General features: G+C 39.8%; 1 protein-coding gene across 1 annotated transcript in view; it reads left to right on the top strand.

Annotated features, from left to right (window-relative positions):
• Positions 1-20,704, top strand: part of LOC149322067 (netrin-1-like) — a 178,796-nt gene that overhangs the window by 89,623 nt on the left and 68,469 nt on the right. The window contains exon 2 of the mRNA XM_089522730.1: positions 5,171-5,359. Coding sequence (XP_089378856.1) covers positions 5,171-5,359 — 189 coding nt within the window. The remainder of the gene's footprint in view (positions 1-5,170; positions 5,360-20,704) is intronic.

Genomic DNA, 20,704 nt, shown 5'->3' on the forward strand with positions numbered 1-20,704 from the left:
TGTATTTAAATCCTTTGCTGGGCCTATAATTGGTGTTGGTTGACAATAACGGGAGGTATGTGGCAGTCCAGATTGTATTGCAGGGGATAAAGACCCTGGTAGTGGAGGTGTGTCCTCTGAGCAAAGACAGAGTGACATTTTATGGGCAAACTGTTGGATTTATCATTAGCATCTTATGGAAAATTGGAATGGAATGGTATCTACAGAAAAAAGATAGAATTTCAGGAAGAAAGTAAGACATATTAGAGGTTAAAAATTGAACTAAGGGAAAATCTGGAGTTGGTGGATACATGGAGATATAAAAATGGGACCTTGAGGGATGATATTTATTTTTATTATATGCATAGATTTTTTTAAAAAAAATTGATATGATTTTGATGTTGAAAACTCTGGCTACTAAGTTGAAAATATTTGTATTACCACTTTTTCAGATTACAACTCAGTTGCATTAGTTCTTTTTAAAAAGCAAGGGGGAGATTTAGGTGGAGATTAAATGAGACTATCTTGCAAAATGAAAAGATAGTTAAGAACTGGCTGTAAGAAAAAAATAAAGGAATTTTTGGAAAATAATTTGGATAAAGGTACTGCAATTAGAATGGTTTCGGATGTGAGTAAACTGTTCATGAGAAGATTCTTCATTCAATGCAGCAGTTATTTTTTTAAAAAAAGGAAAAGAAAAGAGAGATAGGAGAAAACTTAATTGATTTTGGAGAAGATATAGAAAAAAGTAATCAAAACTTAAATTGGTAATCAAATTAAGATTTTACAGAGACCACTATCAATGTTGATGGTGGATGAGGTGGAGAAAACGTGGAAGTATATAAAACAAAAACATTTTGAATTTGCAGATAAACCAGGGATATTATGGGCCTATAAAAGAGAGAAAAATGACAAGAGGGAAATGGTGAGAAGATTGAGAAAATATGTCATTGATTTTATTCTTCTTTATATAAACAACAAGAAATCTCCATAGAGAGGTTAAAGGACTATATGACTAAACAGAAGTTGCCAAAGATTACAGTTGAATAGAGAAGTATGAATGCTTCCATAAGAGTAAGAGAAATTTGTGATGCTATTAAGAAGACTACTAATTCTGGGGCCAGATGATTTGTCAACATTTTATTTTACTTTGTTTTGTTTTGTTTTGTTTTGAGGATAAGCTCCTGCTTCCATTGTAGAAGGTAATTCCATTTTGCAAACTGGAAAGATCCCTGATAGTTGGAAAGAAGCTAATATATCACTGATTCCTAAAGGATTTGACTTTGAGGAAAAACTTACATAAAGCCTTCTGCCATTGGTAACAGTAAATCACTTATCAGTATCGGTACTGTATGAAACAGGAACAACATTCTAGGTAAAACATTTGTTTTTACCAATGAGATCCTCCCTGTCATAGATAGATTTGGTTTCTCACATCTCATTATGTATTTTTTTATTTCATTCCACATCTTCACATAGTTATTTTGAAAGAACATACAATTCTTGTTTGTCTTAGGACCCTATCGCATGGGGTTAAAAGAGCAGCTTACCTTTCTAGAATTGCCAAGAAGAATACATTATGAAAACAAAAAACAAACCAAAAAAAACCCAGCTTTTGAGGTAAAGTTATGGTTTCCAATGACTTTCATATTTAGAGTTATTTGAAAGATTTAAGATGGACAAAAAATATGGTTCTGAACAATGTAAATCTGAGTTTGCACTGCAATTATGTTCAAATTAGGAACAGGTGATTGGAAAAACTTTTTGTTGAAATATGAGACAGAACAGAAGGTGAGGGGTTGTATGAGAAAGTGGGCCAAATTTTTTTGTTCTACTGTACAAATGCAACAGTGGGAAAAGATGTGGTCAAAAGGTTTGAAATTTATATTATGACCTCAAAGAGGATTTTATAAAATGATGTATCAGGGGTACAGAACACATGGGAAATTATCCAAGATGTCTAAGGGAACTTTCAATGTTTGTCGGAAATATGTAAAACAAGAGGGGACATTTTACCATATGTGGTGGATTTGTGAAAAAGTTAAGTGGCATTGGGTACAAATGCATACACTGATGCAGAGAATATTATAGACTAATATATGAAAATAATGGAGTCACCATAAATTAACAGGCGACTTGTAGACACATACGCACACAAATATTTACAATCCTTCAACATGCAACTAACCTCTCTCTTTAGTCATGGTTAATTTACCTGGAATGGAGTCCATAGATCTTAGGCACTGTAGATCTGACTAGTCAATATATGGTTTGTTGGTTTGCTGTGAATTTAATAGGTTATTTAAACCAGTTAGGTCTATAAACCTCTTCTACAAGGTACTAAGCTATAATGTTTGGTTGAACTAAATGAAATGGAAGACGCTGTGGTGAGGGTACAGGTAGGGTTGCCATATCCCACCTGTGGGAGGGACTTTCCTGGTTTTGGGCGGGTCCGCACGGTCCTGCCCCGGGTTGCCCCCGCCCCCAGGATTTCCCCAGCCCCCGGGCTTTGTTGCAAAGTCTACAACAGCGGTGGCGGGGGAAAGAGAGAAGCCTGTGTAGGCCTCTCTCCTTTGGCGGGGGGGCTTACCTCCCCTCTTTGGCTCCACCGGAGCCGAGGGAGGGAAAGAAGCCTCGCTGAGGCCAGACTTCTTTCCCCACCTTGGCTCCGCCAGCAGGGACGGAGCCCAGGCAGGGAAAGAAAGCCTCCCTGAGGGGAGGATTCCTTCCCTGCCTGGCCCCCTCCCCTCCTGACAGGCCGGGCCAAGGAGCCTCGCTTCAGCAAGGCTCCCTGGCCCTGCCGCCCCCCCCCTCCTGACAGGCCGGGCCCCCTCCGCATTTATATTAACTTTTTTTTTAAAAATCACCCATTGTTTGCATGTCCTCCATTTTAAAAAAATGTATCCTACATTTTAAAATTTTGTCCTACATTTGTCCTAGTTTGGAGGTCCTGACTTATGGCAACCCTAGGTACAGGGCTATGTAGCCACATGTACTCCCCAAGGATAAAAGAGAGCATAAATTTGACCAACTGAAGCACATGCTGATATATTTAGCAATTTATAAATAAATTGGGGAAGCAATAAAGAATAATGAAAAAATAAATGGGAAACTGATTAAGAAAGTGGAAGGTAAAATGAAGTATGAAGAAGTAAAAAATATAATTAATGATATTTTCCACATCTCCGATAATGATTGTTAACTTGATTGGAATGTATTTCCTTCAATGCTGATTTTGGGAGGGGGGGGGGGGAGAGGGGAGAAAAGTATATCATGAAATGTTGATAAAACAAATAAATAAAATAAAACATTATTTACACAGAAATAAAAATGACTTCACCACAGTTGGAAAGCCTGTGACTAAGTAAATGGAAACCTACAGTATCTGCTCTTAATAGGTAAATTCAAAGCCCTGATGTTCTATTTTCTTATAGACTGGACAGGACTTTAAAAAGAGGATCCTTTCAAACAGAGGGCTGTTACATGGCCTCTCTAGCTAGGCAAAGAGTAAGGCAGTAGTGCAGCATGACATCCCACTTGAGGAGGTGCGGGGGGGGGGGAGAGAAAGTGACTCACATTTGAGTCACGTCTGAGATCTATAACTCTTCCCTGCCATTCTAAACTGTAGGAAAAATCAACATTTTTATTGGCCCAAGTCCCAATATATTTCCTCCCCACCTCCTGTGCCTGAACCAGCTTTTATACCTTTAAATTGGGTAGCATTTCCTTGTCTAAATAGCAAAATAAAATGAACCTAACTCTTGTTTCAAATTGCTTCCTTTTTTCTGCTTTAGGATTAAAGCACATCCATGCAACACCTAGCAGGCTTCATAGGATAGGGGAAAGGAAATAAAATGCACCACATAGACCATGCAAATAAAACCCCTTTCTGCTCAGTCCCCCTAATTTCAATACAGAGATAACTGTCAGGGCTTATGATGTCATTTGACTGATGTCAAACAAAATGGCTCGCTCCTTTGTATACTCAGCCCATTCTTTTTCTTGAAGAATCAGGTTGATGTAAATTATTAAGTGGCTCCTAAGACAAAACAGTAAGTAGAATGGTAATTCTAGTTCAACATTGTGAAAACATTTCATGTCAAATAACACATATCAATATAGGAAAAGGTAAAGGTAAACTATTTAGCCTTCACTGCACTTGAATCATTCATGAATTTATATAATATGTTAAGACCTAGCTAAGTCTTGTGAATCAAGAGGAATATTGGTCAGTCCTCTAAATTCTTATACTGTCATGTTAATGCTTGACCAAGAAATAAAACTAAAGGGATTTGGAAGAAAATGGAGGAATCAACACACCAAAGATGCTTTGCTTCACTATCCCTACCTGATACCTAACTTAAGAGGTATAGGGTAGAAGGAGGAAATATTTTTGTGATATCTCCTAACCAAAAGTAGCAACTGTATTTAGGTGTGCTTGTCTCCAAGGCCAAGGCATCTACAGAGTTAGAGGATTAATGCAGCAAAGGATCTTCAGTCTGTTGATTCCAGCTTCTGGAAAATGGGGGGAAATTGAGCTTCTGAATGTAGTGAAGCTCAACAAGAAATCCTCAAGTTCATCAAATATCAGATAAAATGTGACTTAACTAATGTACCACTTCTTTGAAATCTTTAATGGCATGGAGGTGGTGAGGAGGAATGAATGATGTTACTCATACTGACTGAACAGATAATCTTGGAAGTTACTTTGGTTCTATTTGACTCCCCAGTACCTTGTATATGTATATATGGAGAGGTGGAGAAAACATTTTTCTCAGTCACCTTAGTGAGCTACAGAATACTATCAGGACTTTGTACATGTGAGATCAGCCATAGAGCACAAATTCCCCTCAGGTCTTCTACACGGCCCAGGTATGTGTGTCGGGGGGGGGGGGGGGGGAGGGTTGTTTGTTTGTCCATCCATTGTTTTTAGTTCACAAAAACTGTCAATTTGTGGTTTGGCCATGCAATACTTGCTCTTCTGTTACATTGTCTGCTGTCTGTTCTATTCACTGTGATTATATTTGAGTTCCAGCCTCCAGCCACAAGTCATGCCCTGGCCCTTGTTGTGATATGCCCAGGTCTGTTCAAGTATATTCCCAACATGTATTACTGATGCCAAGGGGAAACTTATCTATTATAGGAAAGTCACTAGTAGCAACCTCTCTGCTTTTGTCTCCTTTCATTTCAGCTTGTAACTGCAACCTGCATGCTAGAAGGTGCCGCTTTAATATGGAACTCTACAAATTATCTGGTCGCAAGAGTGGGGGTGTCTGCCTTAACTGCCGACACAACACGGCAGGTCGCCACTGCCATTACTGTAAGGAAGGCTACTATCGGGACATGACAAAGCCAATCACACACAGAAAAGCATGCAAAGGTATGTGTGACAGAAAGAAACTACAGGTCTGTTCATTTCTTTCCACTATGTGCATATCAACAGATGCTTTTCTTCTCCCAGCCAATCTTTTGTGTGTTTACTCAGAATTACTGAGTTCAGAGATGTATGTTTTTGGGTAAATGCACCCAAGGGCACATCCACACTGCACAATTATAGTATTTTGTTTCCACTTTAACTGCCATGTCTCCAGCCTATTGAATCCTGGAAATTGTAGTTTGGAGGGGATTTAGGATTCTCTGTTGAACTCCTTGGAGCCCTCTGATAGAGAATTCTAAATGTCTCAAAAAACTACTTCACAGTACTCCATAGTAGGAGACCAAGGCAATTAAAGTGGTATGAAACTGATGTAATTGTGTCATGCGGATACATCCTAAGACTGAAGATTTCCTGTCTGGCTTTCAGACTATTTATATTCAAAATTACTTGCAGAGACAAATCTTTACATTTAACCTCCACACACCCTTCTGCCTTTCCCACTTTTCTTCTTTTCTTTACAGCTACATACATGTTTGTGTTGGTGGCAGTGGTTAAAAAACAAGAAAACACAAATAGAGTCAAGCACAAACATAACCAGCACACCCTTCTAACATCTGATTTGTCTCCTCACAGATGTTTATGGTACTGGTAAAGGAGCAAGACCTGGTATATCTGTTGGTACTAACAGGAACTGCTATTACATGTTATACTAATAAGAAGTGAAGGTAAAAAAATGTATTCCTGATCTACTTTATACATCCATCTATCCATCCATTCATCTGACACACAATTTAGCATTACAATCCTTGAAGAAAATGTCTCCAGTAACTATGGAGGTTTTTTGGATTCAGCCTTGCACTCTGCATGTGCAAAACACTGGACTACGAGCTATGTACAGAGAAACACAGGCTTTGCCATGAGGAGGAAGAATTCTGTAAACTGGATGAAAGGACACATTTTGAAGTCTTGGTTTTAAACTGGTTCCAATATCTACAGTACTTATCTTTCTTTCTACTGTATGTCATATAGCAAAAGAACTAGTTATCTCATCATAGTTAGTGTCTGAAGCCTGGAGTCTACTTCCCAGAGTTTATCCAGCCCAGAAGTCCTCAAAGTACAAGGTGAAAAGCCTTCTGACACTGCTTAATTATTTTTAAATAAAACCATTTGTAAAGCTGAGGTGCTAATTGTTTATGAAACGGCTTTGTTTAGGAGCTGGAAAATTCTCAAGAGGAGGAAAGAAGTCATGGGAGGCTGCAGTTGGGAGTGTGGAAGTGGGACTTAATTTGCTATTGTAAGTGTGATGAGGAATTGTACTAACATGTTCCTATTCAAACTACAGACAGCACTGTGTTCAGTCTGAAGCAGGCAAATGTACTGCTGTTCTAAGCATCGGTTTTGGTCTGATTTCTTCTCTTGGGGGGGGGGACATATTGGAAGAAACCCTGGGCATATCTACATGGAACCATTAAACTAGTTTTCCTCTGCCCTCACTGTGACCTGTCTATATGATGCAGGGCCAAAGGCATGATTTGATGGCAGACTTCACAAGAGAAGGCCAGTTCCACACTGAATCCAGTCTATCCCTGCTTAAATAGATTTTTAAAACTCACCTTTTGTTGTGAATTTTGCAGGAAAACCTGGAGTACTCCATAGCAATGAAGAGCAGCTGTTTACACACAGGTCCCATTGTGCCACTTGGTGCTACTGCTGCTGATACAAATTGCTCCCTCACGAAGCACCCAGCCATGTGATTGACACTGGGCACCTCATTTCTGACCTCAGAGGGAGTGGTTCATGCCAGCGGTGGTGATGCCAGGCAGCACAGTGGGACATGTGTGTGGACAGCCACCTGGCATTGCTACAGAGTGTAGAGGTAAGGATAAAAATCCAGGCAGCTCCAGGGCCATCATGGAGCATTCTGGCTGGTGTAGAGGAACCTCAAGTATTAGATTAAAGTTGTAACTAACTCTTTGGGCAAAGAAATTGCTCCAATTTCAAAATGCCCCCATTTTTTCTGCCCCAATTTGTGCCAATTGAACTATAGGAGAATTTGACCAGCACATGGAATTGACTCCTTCCGTCTTCCAATGAGAGATACAATGGGTTCTGCAGCTTTTTCAGGCTGTAGTGATTTCTCATTTTTTGAACAGCTTTTGGAAGGCACATAATTCACCAGTCCAAGTTTCAGGAACTTAGCCCTGAAACTATTTGGTGAAAGAGATATGGGCAGTTTATTTCTGAAAGCCCTGCTTGTCTGGACTATGCACAATGTTCATGAAACCATAATGCTTTCAGGACTTTTAAAAGAAAAAGAAAAAAGATCAGAAGTCTGTTTTGTTCAACTTGTCACAGCTTATCAGACTTCTTTCCTCTTTTTCCCCACCCTATCCCCCTTCAAACACATAAGCACAGGAACACATACAGAACTGCTGAATGGCTTGGAGTAGCTATTCAGAACACGTGTGACTAGACAAGTAAAAACAAAGATGTGGAAAAGAGACCTCAGACATAGGAGAAGAAAGACAAAGGTGTGAATGGATTGGTGAGGTTATTCAGATCAGCAAATGGGCCTCATACATCAAAAACAAAGGCTCGCCTTCCTTCCCCTTCCCACAGGTGTGCATACCAGCAAACACTGGGCTTCATTCAATAGGCTTAACATCTGAGAGGACAAAGGCTATTTCGTTTGCAAATACACACATCTACTGTGCATATACACATAACACAGAGAGACCCAAAGCGTGTTTTGCCCTCTGAACAAAATAATCACAGTCCCAAAACTTACATCGTTGAATGGCTTATCATTGTATGACAGGGAAATACATAGAAAAACAAACTTATTTAAAGTCAGGGATGACTATGATGCAAATATTTGCAAATATGCAATCATTTGGGACAGTTCTGGCAATGATGATAGCTATGTGATGCATACATCTATACCTGCATCTATACCTCTATCTTCCTTATTATAGGTACCCACAGTGATATACTATATAATAGCACCATTATCAATATAAAATATAAATGCAATAATTAGCTTTTAAAAGCAATAAAAAGTGTAATCCAACCAATACTTGAAAAGAAACAAAATGCACACAAACAATCAGATAAAGCTAACAACATCAAGGGTAAAAAGTACTACACATTAAAACGGGCAGCAATAAAACACATTAAAAAGCTGTCAGAATCTTCATTTTCTGGTGAAGGAGATGCAAATAATTTCTGACTTGGAGGGCATTGCAGACTTGAACATAATAGAGCAGTGGTTCTCAAATGATGGGGCGGGACCCTAGGCAGGGTGGGGGGGGGGTGACAGTTTCTAAAGGGGGAGAGAAGACTTAGAGGCCCTGCTATCTCCTCACCCTTGTCCTCCTTTTCCCAAACTTTTTATTAAAATTTACACATGCATTGAGTTAAAAATTGAATCTATTTAAACAAAACTGTTCCAGTTTGAACAATGTTAGTTCCTCATTAAATGCTAAAATATGAATATACATGAATGTGCAAAAGAAATACACACATTAAATAAACAAAATATTTTTATTCATATATTACGGCAAGTGGAGGTGTGTGTGTGACATCCACATGTAGATACAAAGGGATGAGGGTCCCAAGGGAAAACTTTACCACTGCCATAGAGAAAAGGTCCTTCCTAGAATCATAGAATCATAGCGTTGGAGGACTGCAAAGGCCACCAAGTCCAACCCCCTGCCATGCAGGAAATCCAAATTAAAGCATCCCTGACAGATGGCCATCCAGCCTCTGTTTAAGGACCCCCAAGGAGGGAGATTCTACTACAGTCCGAGGGAGTGTGTTCCACTGACAAACAGCCCTTACTCTCAGGAATCTCTTTTGCTTTAGCTTGCATCCATTGTTCCGGGTCCTAGTCTCTGGAGCAGCAGAAAACAAGCTTGCTCCCTCCTCAATATGACATCCCTTCAAATATTTAAACAGGGCTATCATATCACCTCTTAACCATCTCTTCTCCAGGCTAAACATCCCCAGCTCCCTAAGTCATTCCTCATAGGGCATGGTTTCCAGACCCTTCACCATTGTAGTCACTCTCCTTTGGACATGCTCCAGTTTCTCCACATCCTTTTAAAATTGTGGTGCCCAGAACTGGACACAATATTCCAGGTGGGGCCTGATCAAAGCAGAATATAGTGGCACTATTACTTCCCTTGATCTAGACACTATACTTTTATTGATGCAGCCTAAAATTGCATTGTCCTTTTTAGCTGCCACGTCACACTGTTGACGCATGTTCAACTTGTGGTCTACTTGGACTCCCAGATCCCTTTCACATGTAGCCAGGTGTCCCCCATCCTATATCTGTGCATTTCATTTTTTCGCCCTAAGTGCAGTACCTTACATTTCTCCGTGTTGAATTTCATTTTGTTAGCTTTGGTCCAGCTTTCTAATCTATTCAGGTCATTTTGAATTTTGATCCTGTCCTCTGGGGTATTAGCTACTCCTCCTAGTTTGGTGTCGTCTGCAAATTTGATGAGTATGCCCTCAATTCTGTCATCCAAGTCATTGATAAAGATGTTGAATAGCACTGGGCCCAGGACAGAGCCTGTGGGACCCCACTGGTCACTTCTCTCCAGGATGAAAAGGAACCATTGTTGAGCACCCTTTGCGTTCGGTCAGTCAACCAATTACAAATCCATGTAACAGTTACCTTGTCTTGCCCACATTTAACAAGCTTGTTTGCAAGAATTTCATGGGGAAATTTGTCAAAGGCCTTACTGAAATCAAGATATACTATATCCACAGCATTCCCTTCATCTACCAAGCTGGTAATTTTATCAAAGAACGAGATAAGATTTGTCTGCATGACTTGTTTCTCTGAAACCCATGTTGACTTTTTGTAATTATGGAATTGCCTTCTAGATGTTCACAGACTCTCTGTTTAATGATCTGCTCTAGAATCTTTCCTAGTATTGATGTCAGACTAACTGGATGATAATTGTTTGGATCCTCTTTCTTCCCCTTTTTGAAGATGGGGACAACATTTGCCCTCCTCCAGTCTGCTGGGACTTCTCCTGTTCTGCAGGAGTTTTCAAAGATTATTGCCAATGGCTCCAATATTACATTTGCCAGTTCTTTTGGATGTAGTTCATCTGGTCCTGGAGATTTATATTCATTTAGATTAACAAGATATTCCTCTACTATCTCTTTACTTATTCTGTACTGAAATTCCCCTAATCTGTCCTCTACACCATTTTCCTCAGGTTGAGCATCCTTTTCCTTTTCTGGGAAGACTGGGACAAAGACGTATTGAGTAATTCTGCCTTTTCTCTGTCTTCTGTTAGCATTTAGCCATCTTCTCCACACAGTGGTCCTACCATTTCCTTTTTCTTCCTTTTGCTGCAGACATACCCAAAAAAGCCCTTTTTATTTTTCTTAACCTCTCTAGGAAGCCTGACTTCATTCTGCGCTTTAGTTTTTCTGACTTTACCCTTACATATGATCACCCCCAGTATTTCTCTAAGTTTACTAAAATCCACTCTCCTAAAATCTAGAATGCGTGTCTGACTATGCCTGGCTTCTCCTTTCCATTTCCATTTCCCCAGTTACCTAACTCGTTCCTCATAGGGAATGCTTTCTAGACCCTTCACCATTTTTAGTCACCCTCCTTTGGATACGCTCCAGCTTCTCCACATCCTTTTTAAAATGTGGTGCCCAGAACTGGACACAATATTCCAGGTGGGGCCTGACCAGGGCAGAATAGAGTGGCACTATTACTTCCCTTGATCTAGACACCATGCTTCTATTGATGCAGCTTAAAATTGCATTGGCCTTGTTAGCTGCTGCATCACATTGTTGACTCATGTTCAACTTGTGGTCTACTTGAACTCCCAGATCCCTTTCACACGTAGTTTCATTCAGCCAGGTGTCCCCCATCCTATATCTGTGCATTTCATTTTTCCGACCTAAGTGTAGTACCTTACATTGTGTTTTCTTCACATTTGGCTGCTGTCCTCCCCCCTTCCAAATCCTATCCAATTTTTGCACATTTTCCTTTTGTTCAACTCACTTTAGACACTCTTCATTTCCCTTTCTGTTAAAATTGACTCCATGCATTCTTCTCCACTGCTACATTTAAAAGCTCTAAGTTTCCTCTTTCCACATTTTTCTTTTTGTTTGCTCTTCACATTCACATTAGAACTATTTCCCAAATGTATATTTTTATAAATTTCTTATTCTGTATTTAACTTACTTCTGCTGTCAATCAACAGGATGAATTATGCATATTTTTTAAATGCTGCATGTGCTTCAATTATAGCGGGGGGGGGGGGAATCTAATGCTGAATCCCTTTTGATATATGAGATGCAAACTCTGTTCAGCACCGCAGAAGCAGTAATAGCTTATATAAGAAAGTGCCACCCACACTAAAGTTAAACATGCTATTTTCTGTCCTAAAGTGCAGAGGGAAAGAGCAGTGGGGAATACTATCAGGTGAGGGGGGGCAGGGTAAGTGCAGTAAAGCAATTGAGAATGTGCTTTGTGTACAGAGAGAGGAGAATGATAGAGATGGAAATGGCAAAAACCTTGCTCACTGGAAACTCCTTTGAGACACCTCCCCCCTATGTCTCCCCACTGTCAGAGCTTTTAGCAGATGTTGCTTTTGCATATTAAATGTTATATTTGGAACTATGAAGTCTACAACTGAAAGATGAGCTCCTCAGGAATACAGCAATAGAAGCCAAAATTTGAAATTCATGGAATAATTGGCGCCATATACAGTGACCCTGTTTATGCTCTCTAAACTCTGTCCCTCTGCGAGGGCAAGCCCTTATGTTTCAGCTAAGAGAGTGTCTGTGGGAGGCAGATGTATTGTGTGCCCACCTCATTCATCTCATAGAAAGGAAACATGCCCAACTAATGTGGGCCACTCAGAACAGCCTGAAGCTTTTGAATACACTGGGATTTCAGCTGCAGAGAGCAGTGGGGTTGGTGGGAGGGGGAGGGCAAAACAGCCACAGTACTGAATGTGGGCACTAAGGATGGAGAGGGAATAAAAGATTGCTTGACATCATTGCTTGGCGGGTTTGGAATCCACAAGTGCAGGGAATTCGGAAAGACCAAAGCAATTCATGCCTGCAGTGGGAGGGAAGGAACTTTGACACAATAGTTTTAATATTTTTCAAGTTGTTCAACCCTCCTAAGGGGAATAGTGTGCTGATTGGTAAAGTGTTGGTAGAGCATGAGAGCAGATCCATTTGCTAGTGAAGTGGATACTTTCAGGTTGAGCCCAGAGTAACAGAGCCTGCAATTAACAAAGACAAAACTGAATAGAAATGTTCCTCTTCCTGAGTAAAACATAATAATAATAATAAAAAGGGAAGAGAGATGAGGGCGAGAGAGAAGAAAAGGAAAGAGCTACTTGAGTGTTTTCTTGCAGTGATAGAGGAGAGGTTTCCTCCGCCCCCCGCTCATCCCCAACTCAGAGATAACAGAATTTCATCAAGAGTTAACTGCACATCAAGATCTCATCAACTATATAAAATCAAAAAATATACCAGGAATTCTTTCCTCCCCAAGCTTTTATCTACTCCTGCTATGTCATGAGCAAACATAACATCTTCTTCCCTTAAACCTGGGTTCAAAGAAATCTTTGCCTGCTTCACTGAATTTTGAGTGTAGGGTCATGGCAATATGTACATGAAATGTATGTATGATCATGGCAGTGCACTGTGAGAGAGAAGACCCAACACTAATACTTTTTAATGTTAATTAGAACTAGGTAATTCAGAGAATGGAAAGCCTTCAGTTAACAGACTCCATGTCCTCACTCCATTGTTTAAATTCATGTCAGATTTTCAGGCTGTATGAAGATTGGAGGAGGAGGGGGAAGAGGAGGAGGGGGGGGGGGAGAAAGAGGCTTGGACAAACCTTAGAAACAATGGTTCTTTGCCAGACTTCAGACTGAAGTATGCAAAGAAAAGAAGAGGCCTGTAAAATTTGCTTTTCTCTTATTGTTGCATGGATACTTCCATGCTTCATACATCTGAGGCTGCAGATCTGTGTTTTAGTTTTAGTAATTAATGCTAAAAATGTGTTTTTAGGAAACTGACATCCCCTCCCCCCCCCCCCCCCCCCCCCCCCAGTATTTGCTATGGTTTTTCCTATGTTTTGTTCATTCTCCTCTCTATGATGTGGCAAATGAGGGGATGAGCCTATTCTGTGAGCTATACCACTTCAGGCTATAGGCTCACTTAGTTGATTGGCCGTCCATATATGGTGCACATGGGGCAATGGTGGCTGGTGACTTCCATTTGAGTTGGGTGGTGAATCTACTCTAAGATTTAGTCTAAACTTTAAAGGAACTGTATAGCATTGGGACCTATCCCCCCAAATAGGTTCAGCACCTTGATCACACCAGTGCTATGAGAGACATGAACCACCACATTTTCTTCTCATCATGTCTTAGTTTTTTCTGTGGAGCGATATTTCTTTTAAAAAATGGAGGGAGTTCACCATTTGCTTCCCATCCCACACATGTAATGAGGATGCACTATCTGGAAAGTGAGATTTACTCCCCCACTTATATTTCTGGGAATCAGACCTTATTCTCAGCACATGCGTCTTTGTCTCTAAGTAAGTTTCAGGTGCAAAGAACAGCAAGGGTGATACAAAACTGTGGATCCTTAGATGAAATCTCCTAACTCAATGCTGATTCCATATAAACAAACAAAACCCTCCAAATCAAGATGTGGAACAATGCTGCATCTTAACTATTTTCATACTAAGGAACTATCGCAAAGGCTCCCAAATTTCTTATTCAATGTTACTTGTTAATTGCTCCAACAGTGTACCTCAGTGTACCTATAGATGCATCCTATCAGCATAATACCAACATTGTTCTTTTTCTGTTACTTATCAGAATAGATTTAAAACATGGCAATGCAGTTATTATTGTTGCTATTGTGGTTTTCAACTAACTCTCCCTTGCCCTGCCAACAGCTTCTGTAAACTCTCTTTCTTCTATACAGTGTGTGGGGAAAATATCACTTGTACAAAATGCTCAAGTTCTCCATTGTTTTGTCTTACTCTACCCAGAGGTGAGATTTTAGCATACATGACAAACAGCGAAAGGATGGTTTAAACCTGTGCTTCTCAGGCTATCTGATGTGGGGGACCAGCATTTTTTTCCCCCCAATGCGACAGATCCCAGCACTAAATTTGTGCCTCTTGGGTATAATTGCTAGGGACCAGCAGCCAGTGACTGATGGACTGGTCCAGGAGTCACCAGTTTGAGTAGCTCTGGTTTAGACTACTAGTGTTGGAAAGGAAAACTCTATACTTTGTTCATTCATCTTTGCCACCGGCTCTGTCAAGATCCTCAGCCCCCAAGACTTTTAAGCATACATTTTAAAAAACATACAGTAATTGAAAGTTTATCTTATTTACAGTCAATGGAAAAATTGCTTTATGAAGATTGTTTTGTGGACTATAACAGTGTATCAAAAATACTTATTTCTCTTCAAGTAAAAGGTTCCACTTTCCTGATTTCAGAATGTGAAAGAAAAACATTGGTGGATTTTCCTTTCATTTTGCCTTGTGCTCCACAATAAATAAAATGAACAAATCTAATCAATGTCAAGAGAATTTTTTAAAAAACCACTACAGGTTGGAAGTTTCTGCCTCAGTACAAGTTGAACACTGTAATAATAATAATAATAATAATAATAATAATAATAATAATAATATAGTTTATTTGTAACCCGCTTTTCCAAAATTTTGATCAAATTGTAAATTGCCTAATGTGGGATTATACATAAGGGAGAATTCTTCAGGGGTACAACTTTTCCAAAGAGAATTACCATATATACTCAATTATAAGTCAATCACATGTATAAGCTGAGGGCAAGTTTTAGGTCCAAAGTTACGGATTTTGATATGACCCATGGATAAGTTGCGGGTAAAACTTTGAGGCTTCTCAGGTCCATTTTGAGGTAGGGAGGGAAAGTGTGGAGGAAGGTGTATGTGTTTGTGACTGGATCAGCTGTTGCTCCCATAGAAATAAAAAAAATCACCCTGCACTCCCTCTACTTCTAGCAGCCCATTTCCAGGCACAGAGAGCAAGTGGGGAGAAAAGTATATGTGGTGTGTGTGTTGGTCACTGAATGAGCTGCCATCATCAGTTTTATCATATTGACCAATATATAAGACAGCCCAGGATTTGGAGGTCAGTTTTTGGGCATAAATTTCTCAACATATAGACACATATATACAGTATTAACAGGGTTGTTAAAAGTTACCATCTAACAAATTTCAGCCATTTTTCTACTAGTAACAATATTAATTTCCAGTTCAGTAGGTAATTTGCCACTAGGCTAATCTCTCCTGAATACAGTTCAGATTAAGACATTAACCCATTGCATTTGTCATTTGCTTTACCTGCAACTCACCTTCCATTTTGTAGAGCAGAGAATGTTTCTCCATAAGACTTGATTCTTTCAACCATTTTGTTGTGATTCATTTGCATTTTCACTTAATATATTTCAACAAATATGTCTAATAAAAAATCAGTTTCTTGCAAGAATAAACATGATGTAACCCTCTATCTAGAAAGCATGCAACAACCTCAGATCATGCTTGTGGATTTATGTTGACTGGTATAAACCTGTAACCTCTGCCATGCTGTTAAGAGTCCATGTGGGGTGTTTGTGTATAACCATGTAGTTTCATCTATTCACTCTAACAGAAATGCTGTGCTTAACTGCTTTTCCTCACCCTTGTGCTTCTGCTATTGGTACTGGTACTTCTGAATGGTCAATACCATTACTGCTGAGACAACAGGAGGAGACTGACAGTTCAGTTTTATATATATTTACCTAGAAGCCAGCCTCAAAGAGTTCAGTGGATTTATTCCAGGGTATAGGATCATGACCTGAGTTACTTGAAGGTACACTGTCATAGTAGATGTGACTCTGAAAATTACATTTTACCCTGAAGTTGCATAGCACTCTTTTTGGAAGAAAGTAAAATGACTCCATTATGAGGTTATTTTTCTTCCTTTTAAAAATGCACTGTGGAAATACATAGTGGATTGTCAAACTTCAATATCTTTTTGGAACATTTCAATATAATCAGTGGTGTTCTTTTAGAAGTTCTACTTGGCAGAAACATTAACATTAATTTCAGATTTTTGTTCTGAAAAGAACACTGTAATCCTTGGAGTTACAAAAGAAAAAAAAATCAATGAATGAAGAGCAATTTGCTTTTTAAACTCTGTAAGTGAAATACAAATGAACAGCTCTGTTAGCTTTTTTTTTTTTTTAAGTTCCAGAACACTTCAATGATGGGCAGAAGGGAAATGTGCAAAATGCCTAATTTGCACAGTTTTATTTAAACTTCAGCAGGATAGAAGCCAAAAAAAGAAAAAAAAGAGCAGAATAAAGTATAATATGAATATTGTAACAGGAACAAACAGAAGATGAATAAAATGGTTAATATTTTTGCACTAAAGCAGTGCTAGAAAAACTAAAATGGAAAAAAGATGTCTTGAATATGCCATATAAGATTATGTATCCTTGTCTTTTGTTTCAAAATTTATTCAGCCCTGCTAAGCTTTTCATAAAGAAAGTTGTAACTCGTCTCTCCCAGTTCTCTACCGTATGGGGAACCCAAAGTGAATCAAATGAAAAAAAACTTTTGATAGGCCAGCAAGCATGATGAGCCCTTTACTGCAACTTGGAAACAAGCCACACAACAGGAATAGAGATGACAGACTGAGCAGGGTTATCACATTATGTGGCAAGGTTGGGATCATGCCAAGGCATACCGGGGCACAGTTGGGAAGTGAGAAAGGAGCCAAGCAGCCGTATGCTTCTGGGTGGCCAAAGGCAGAAATGAAATGCCAATGATTCAAGACGGCATCTTGGTGAGAGAGGGGGGTAGAAATCAGGTCCCACAAATTAATGCCAAAAAGAATGGTTGTGCTTGCAGTGGAGTGGTCATGATGTGACTAGCAAGGACTGGGCCATGGCTTGCTTGCTTGCTTGCTTCCTGTCTGCCTTCAAGGGTTGTTGCTGCCCTAAGTCTGCAGGAGGCTTAACTGCTAACAAATCTTCCAGGTTCAGATGAATATAGTGCTTCTTTTAATGTCTCAACAGTCCAACAAATCTTTAACAATATTTGGGTGGGAACACTACATTATTTTGTTTTCATCCACAGTCTGTGTGATCATTTGGCTACAAAACAATATCACACCCTCCAGACCCAGCTCAAGGAATTTTGCTGTCTGAGGGAAAAAACAAAATGGCATCCCTCCTCTACTCCATTTACTGAAGCTGAGTGGACTGTTGGATCTTTCTTTAAATATGGCAATCCTCCACCACACCTAGAGGCAGCAGACTATTTTGGGGGTGTGATGCACATAAATAGCTCTGCCCTTCAAGAAAGGAGAATGTCTTGAATGGGATGTCATTGCTGCCCCCAGCATTTTCCTCCTCAGGGGATTGCCTTACTCTTCCTAGTAGCAGAACAAGCCCCTCACTTCCCAGCTCCCCCACAGTTCAACAATACCACTCCAGACTTCACCTTCCAGGACGTTATCCCTATGTTGCTTCCTTTGCAACAGGTGGTGGACTTTCTGTGTATCAGAAGCTTCTAGATGGAGCTCTGGACATATTTCATTGGTAAGCAACCATTTCACTCTCTTCAGCATATTCTGAAATCTCTCTTAGATGCAAATTGGATATGTGACCACAGTTTTCAACATCTGTGGTATTCTCTTGTAAAAAGCTGATGCTTTTGTACAGCTTGCTGATTTTATTCTCATAGGCAATGTCATGTTCTGGGCTCCATTTGTGGTGTTTGCAATACCTAAGTTTTTAGATGACAAAGGAAAGAGGGGAGGGGAGTCGGAAAGCATTGCTGCTTATCAGCAATTCTTAACCTCTTAAAATCTTGTGTAGATAATGTATCTCCCAAGTAAGCATGTCATATTCTGTTATATTGATCTAGCAGCAGCAGCATCTGCAGATGCCAGCCTCTTCTCTTCAAGGGCTGAGCATGCTGGAGGAGAGCAAGCATGCATGGAGCTGCACAGACAGACTGACATCCATTTATTAAAAGGCAAATCAATATTGAGCATGAGTGCAGGGTTGAAAATATGATAATCTGCATAAAGCAGTGCTTCTTGCTTATTCTTCTGGGTTTGTACCAGGAAATGTGTCAGGTGTTATTATACACAATATAAATAATTGGTCTGATCATGCAAATGGGATGAACTTTCTAAAAGTAGGCCAGATTGTAGCTTTGGTTTTGTCTGTCAAAACTTTGAAACACATATGATTTTCAGTTTTCTCACATTTCTCACAGAACTCCCTTGAAGCGAAATATGTAGCACGAGAGTCAACTTTTGTTTCCCACTAAATAAAACATGCCATTTATTTTGAATTCATTAGATCTTTTTCTCATACTGTTTCTGAAAGAGTGAGGCTGATAGGGAAGCTACAGATCTCTTTCCTATATAACCCCCCCCCCCCCAGCTCTGTTATATATCTGTTGTGCACTATATGTGGACTGGGTCCTCTAAGCCCTTTTGATTAATTTCAGCTCTGAAATTTGCCAGGCTACTGATACTAATGTAATTCTATTGAAACAGAGCCCCTCTCGGGTTTTATAGTATTACTGTAAAACAGCTCAGCACGCTGAGGAAAGGATTTCCATGCTTTTGATGAAAAAATGATGAATGATATGAACCATGAATGCACTCATGCTCCACTTGCCAATGTAAACCTAGTGAGGAGCAGTGGAATTTAACATATGGAAAGGCAGCAAGTCAGCTTAATGCAGCTAAACTTTTAATTAAGAACGTCAGTCTTCCTCCTAAATTTCTACTCTACAGATTCTCAGCCAAAATTCATAACTTCAGGAAAAGGTTGCTGTTCAGCTTTCTCACCTTGAGATCAATCTTTGCTGCTGCCATTTGCACTTGGGCAGGAATTTGCATTCATTCCTTTGTGAAAGGAAATTAGAGGAAACCTCCAAACCAGTTTTCTGTTAAACATATTGATCTCTAGATATTTGCACATCATTTTGAAACCTCCAGATTAAATAGGATGCTGTCAGGTTCATTAATTCTTCCTCCTTTCCTTTTCTTGTCAAATGACCATGGCAATTTCAGAAGTAAAACCCAATACAAAAGCGAACTCTTGATGATAAATATGATGAAAGTGTGATGATGACCTTGATAACAATTATTAATAAAATTCAATGGCAAAGGGCTTGTGAAATTATATTACAGCACAGTTCAAATAGCATTTCTGGAATAAGCTACCAAAAGAGGAAGAATGTGAGCTAAAACTAAATGTCATAGAATCATAAGCTGGAAGAGACCACAAGGGCCATCCAGTCCAACCCCATTCTGCCATGCAGGAACTCTCAATCAAAGCATCCCTGACAGATGGCCATCCAGCCTCTGTTTAAAGACCTCTAAGGAAGGAGACTCCACTACACTCCGAGGGAGTGTGTTCCACTGTCAAACAGCCCTTACTGTCAGGAAGTTCCTCCTAATGTTCAGGTGGAATCTCTTTTCCTGTAGCTTGCATCCATTGTTAGGGGTCCTAGACTCTGGAGCAGCAGAAAACAAGCTAACTCCCTCCTCAATATGACATCCCTTCATATCACCTCTTAACCTTCTCTTCTCCAGGCTAACTTGGAAACAAAGTATTTCCAACTGGGTTAAAATGTTTGGAAAAGTATAACTTCCAAGTCATGAAGTCACTGTGAAAAATTAAGAGTACAGTGGTACCCCGGGATACGAATTGCTCGCGTTACGAAATTTCCGGGGTACGAAAAAGTTAGATAGGAAAAAACTGTTCCGGGTTACGAAGATTTTTTCGGGTTACGAAATTTTTTTCGGCGCGAAATTCAAATCTGAAAGCGCGGCTAGCGGGCGGCTAGCGGCTTTCCAGCGCCTTTTCGGGTTGCGAAATTTATCGGGTTACGAACGGCGCCGCGGAACGAATTAATTTCGTAACCCGAGGTAGCACTGTACAAGAAAAACCATATTCAATCAGATCATAAAGCCTGCCTAATCCAGTGTTCTGTTCACAGTGTAGTAAAAAAATCCCTATTGGAACCTTGCTAGCAGGACACATGTGCAATTGCACCCTCCATCTCACATTCCCCAGCAAGCAGTCTCCAGAACTATATTGCCTCTGATACTGGAGGTGATCCTGACTAGTAACCATTGATTATCTTATTCCTCCATGAATTTACTCATTCCTCTTTTAAAGCCAGTTAATTTGGCAGCCACAACATCCTGTGGCAGTGAATTCCAGTGTCTGAAAAATTACTTTGTTTTGTTTGCGCAGTATTTAGCT

The sequence above is a fragment of the Sceloporus occidentalis genome, unplaced genomic scaffold (genome assembly GCF_023333645.1).
Source record: "Sceloporus occidentalis isolate IW3139 unplaced genomic scaffold, rSceOcc1.0.p SCAF_1, whole genome shotgun sequence".
In the NCBI taxonomy this organism is placed as follows: domain Eukaryota; kingdom Metazoa; phylum Chordata; class Lepidosauria; order Squamata; family Phrynosomatidae; genus Sceloporus; species Sceloporus occidentalis.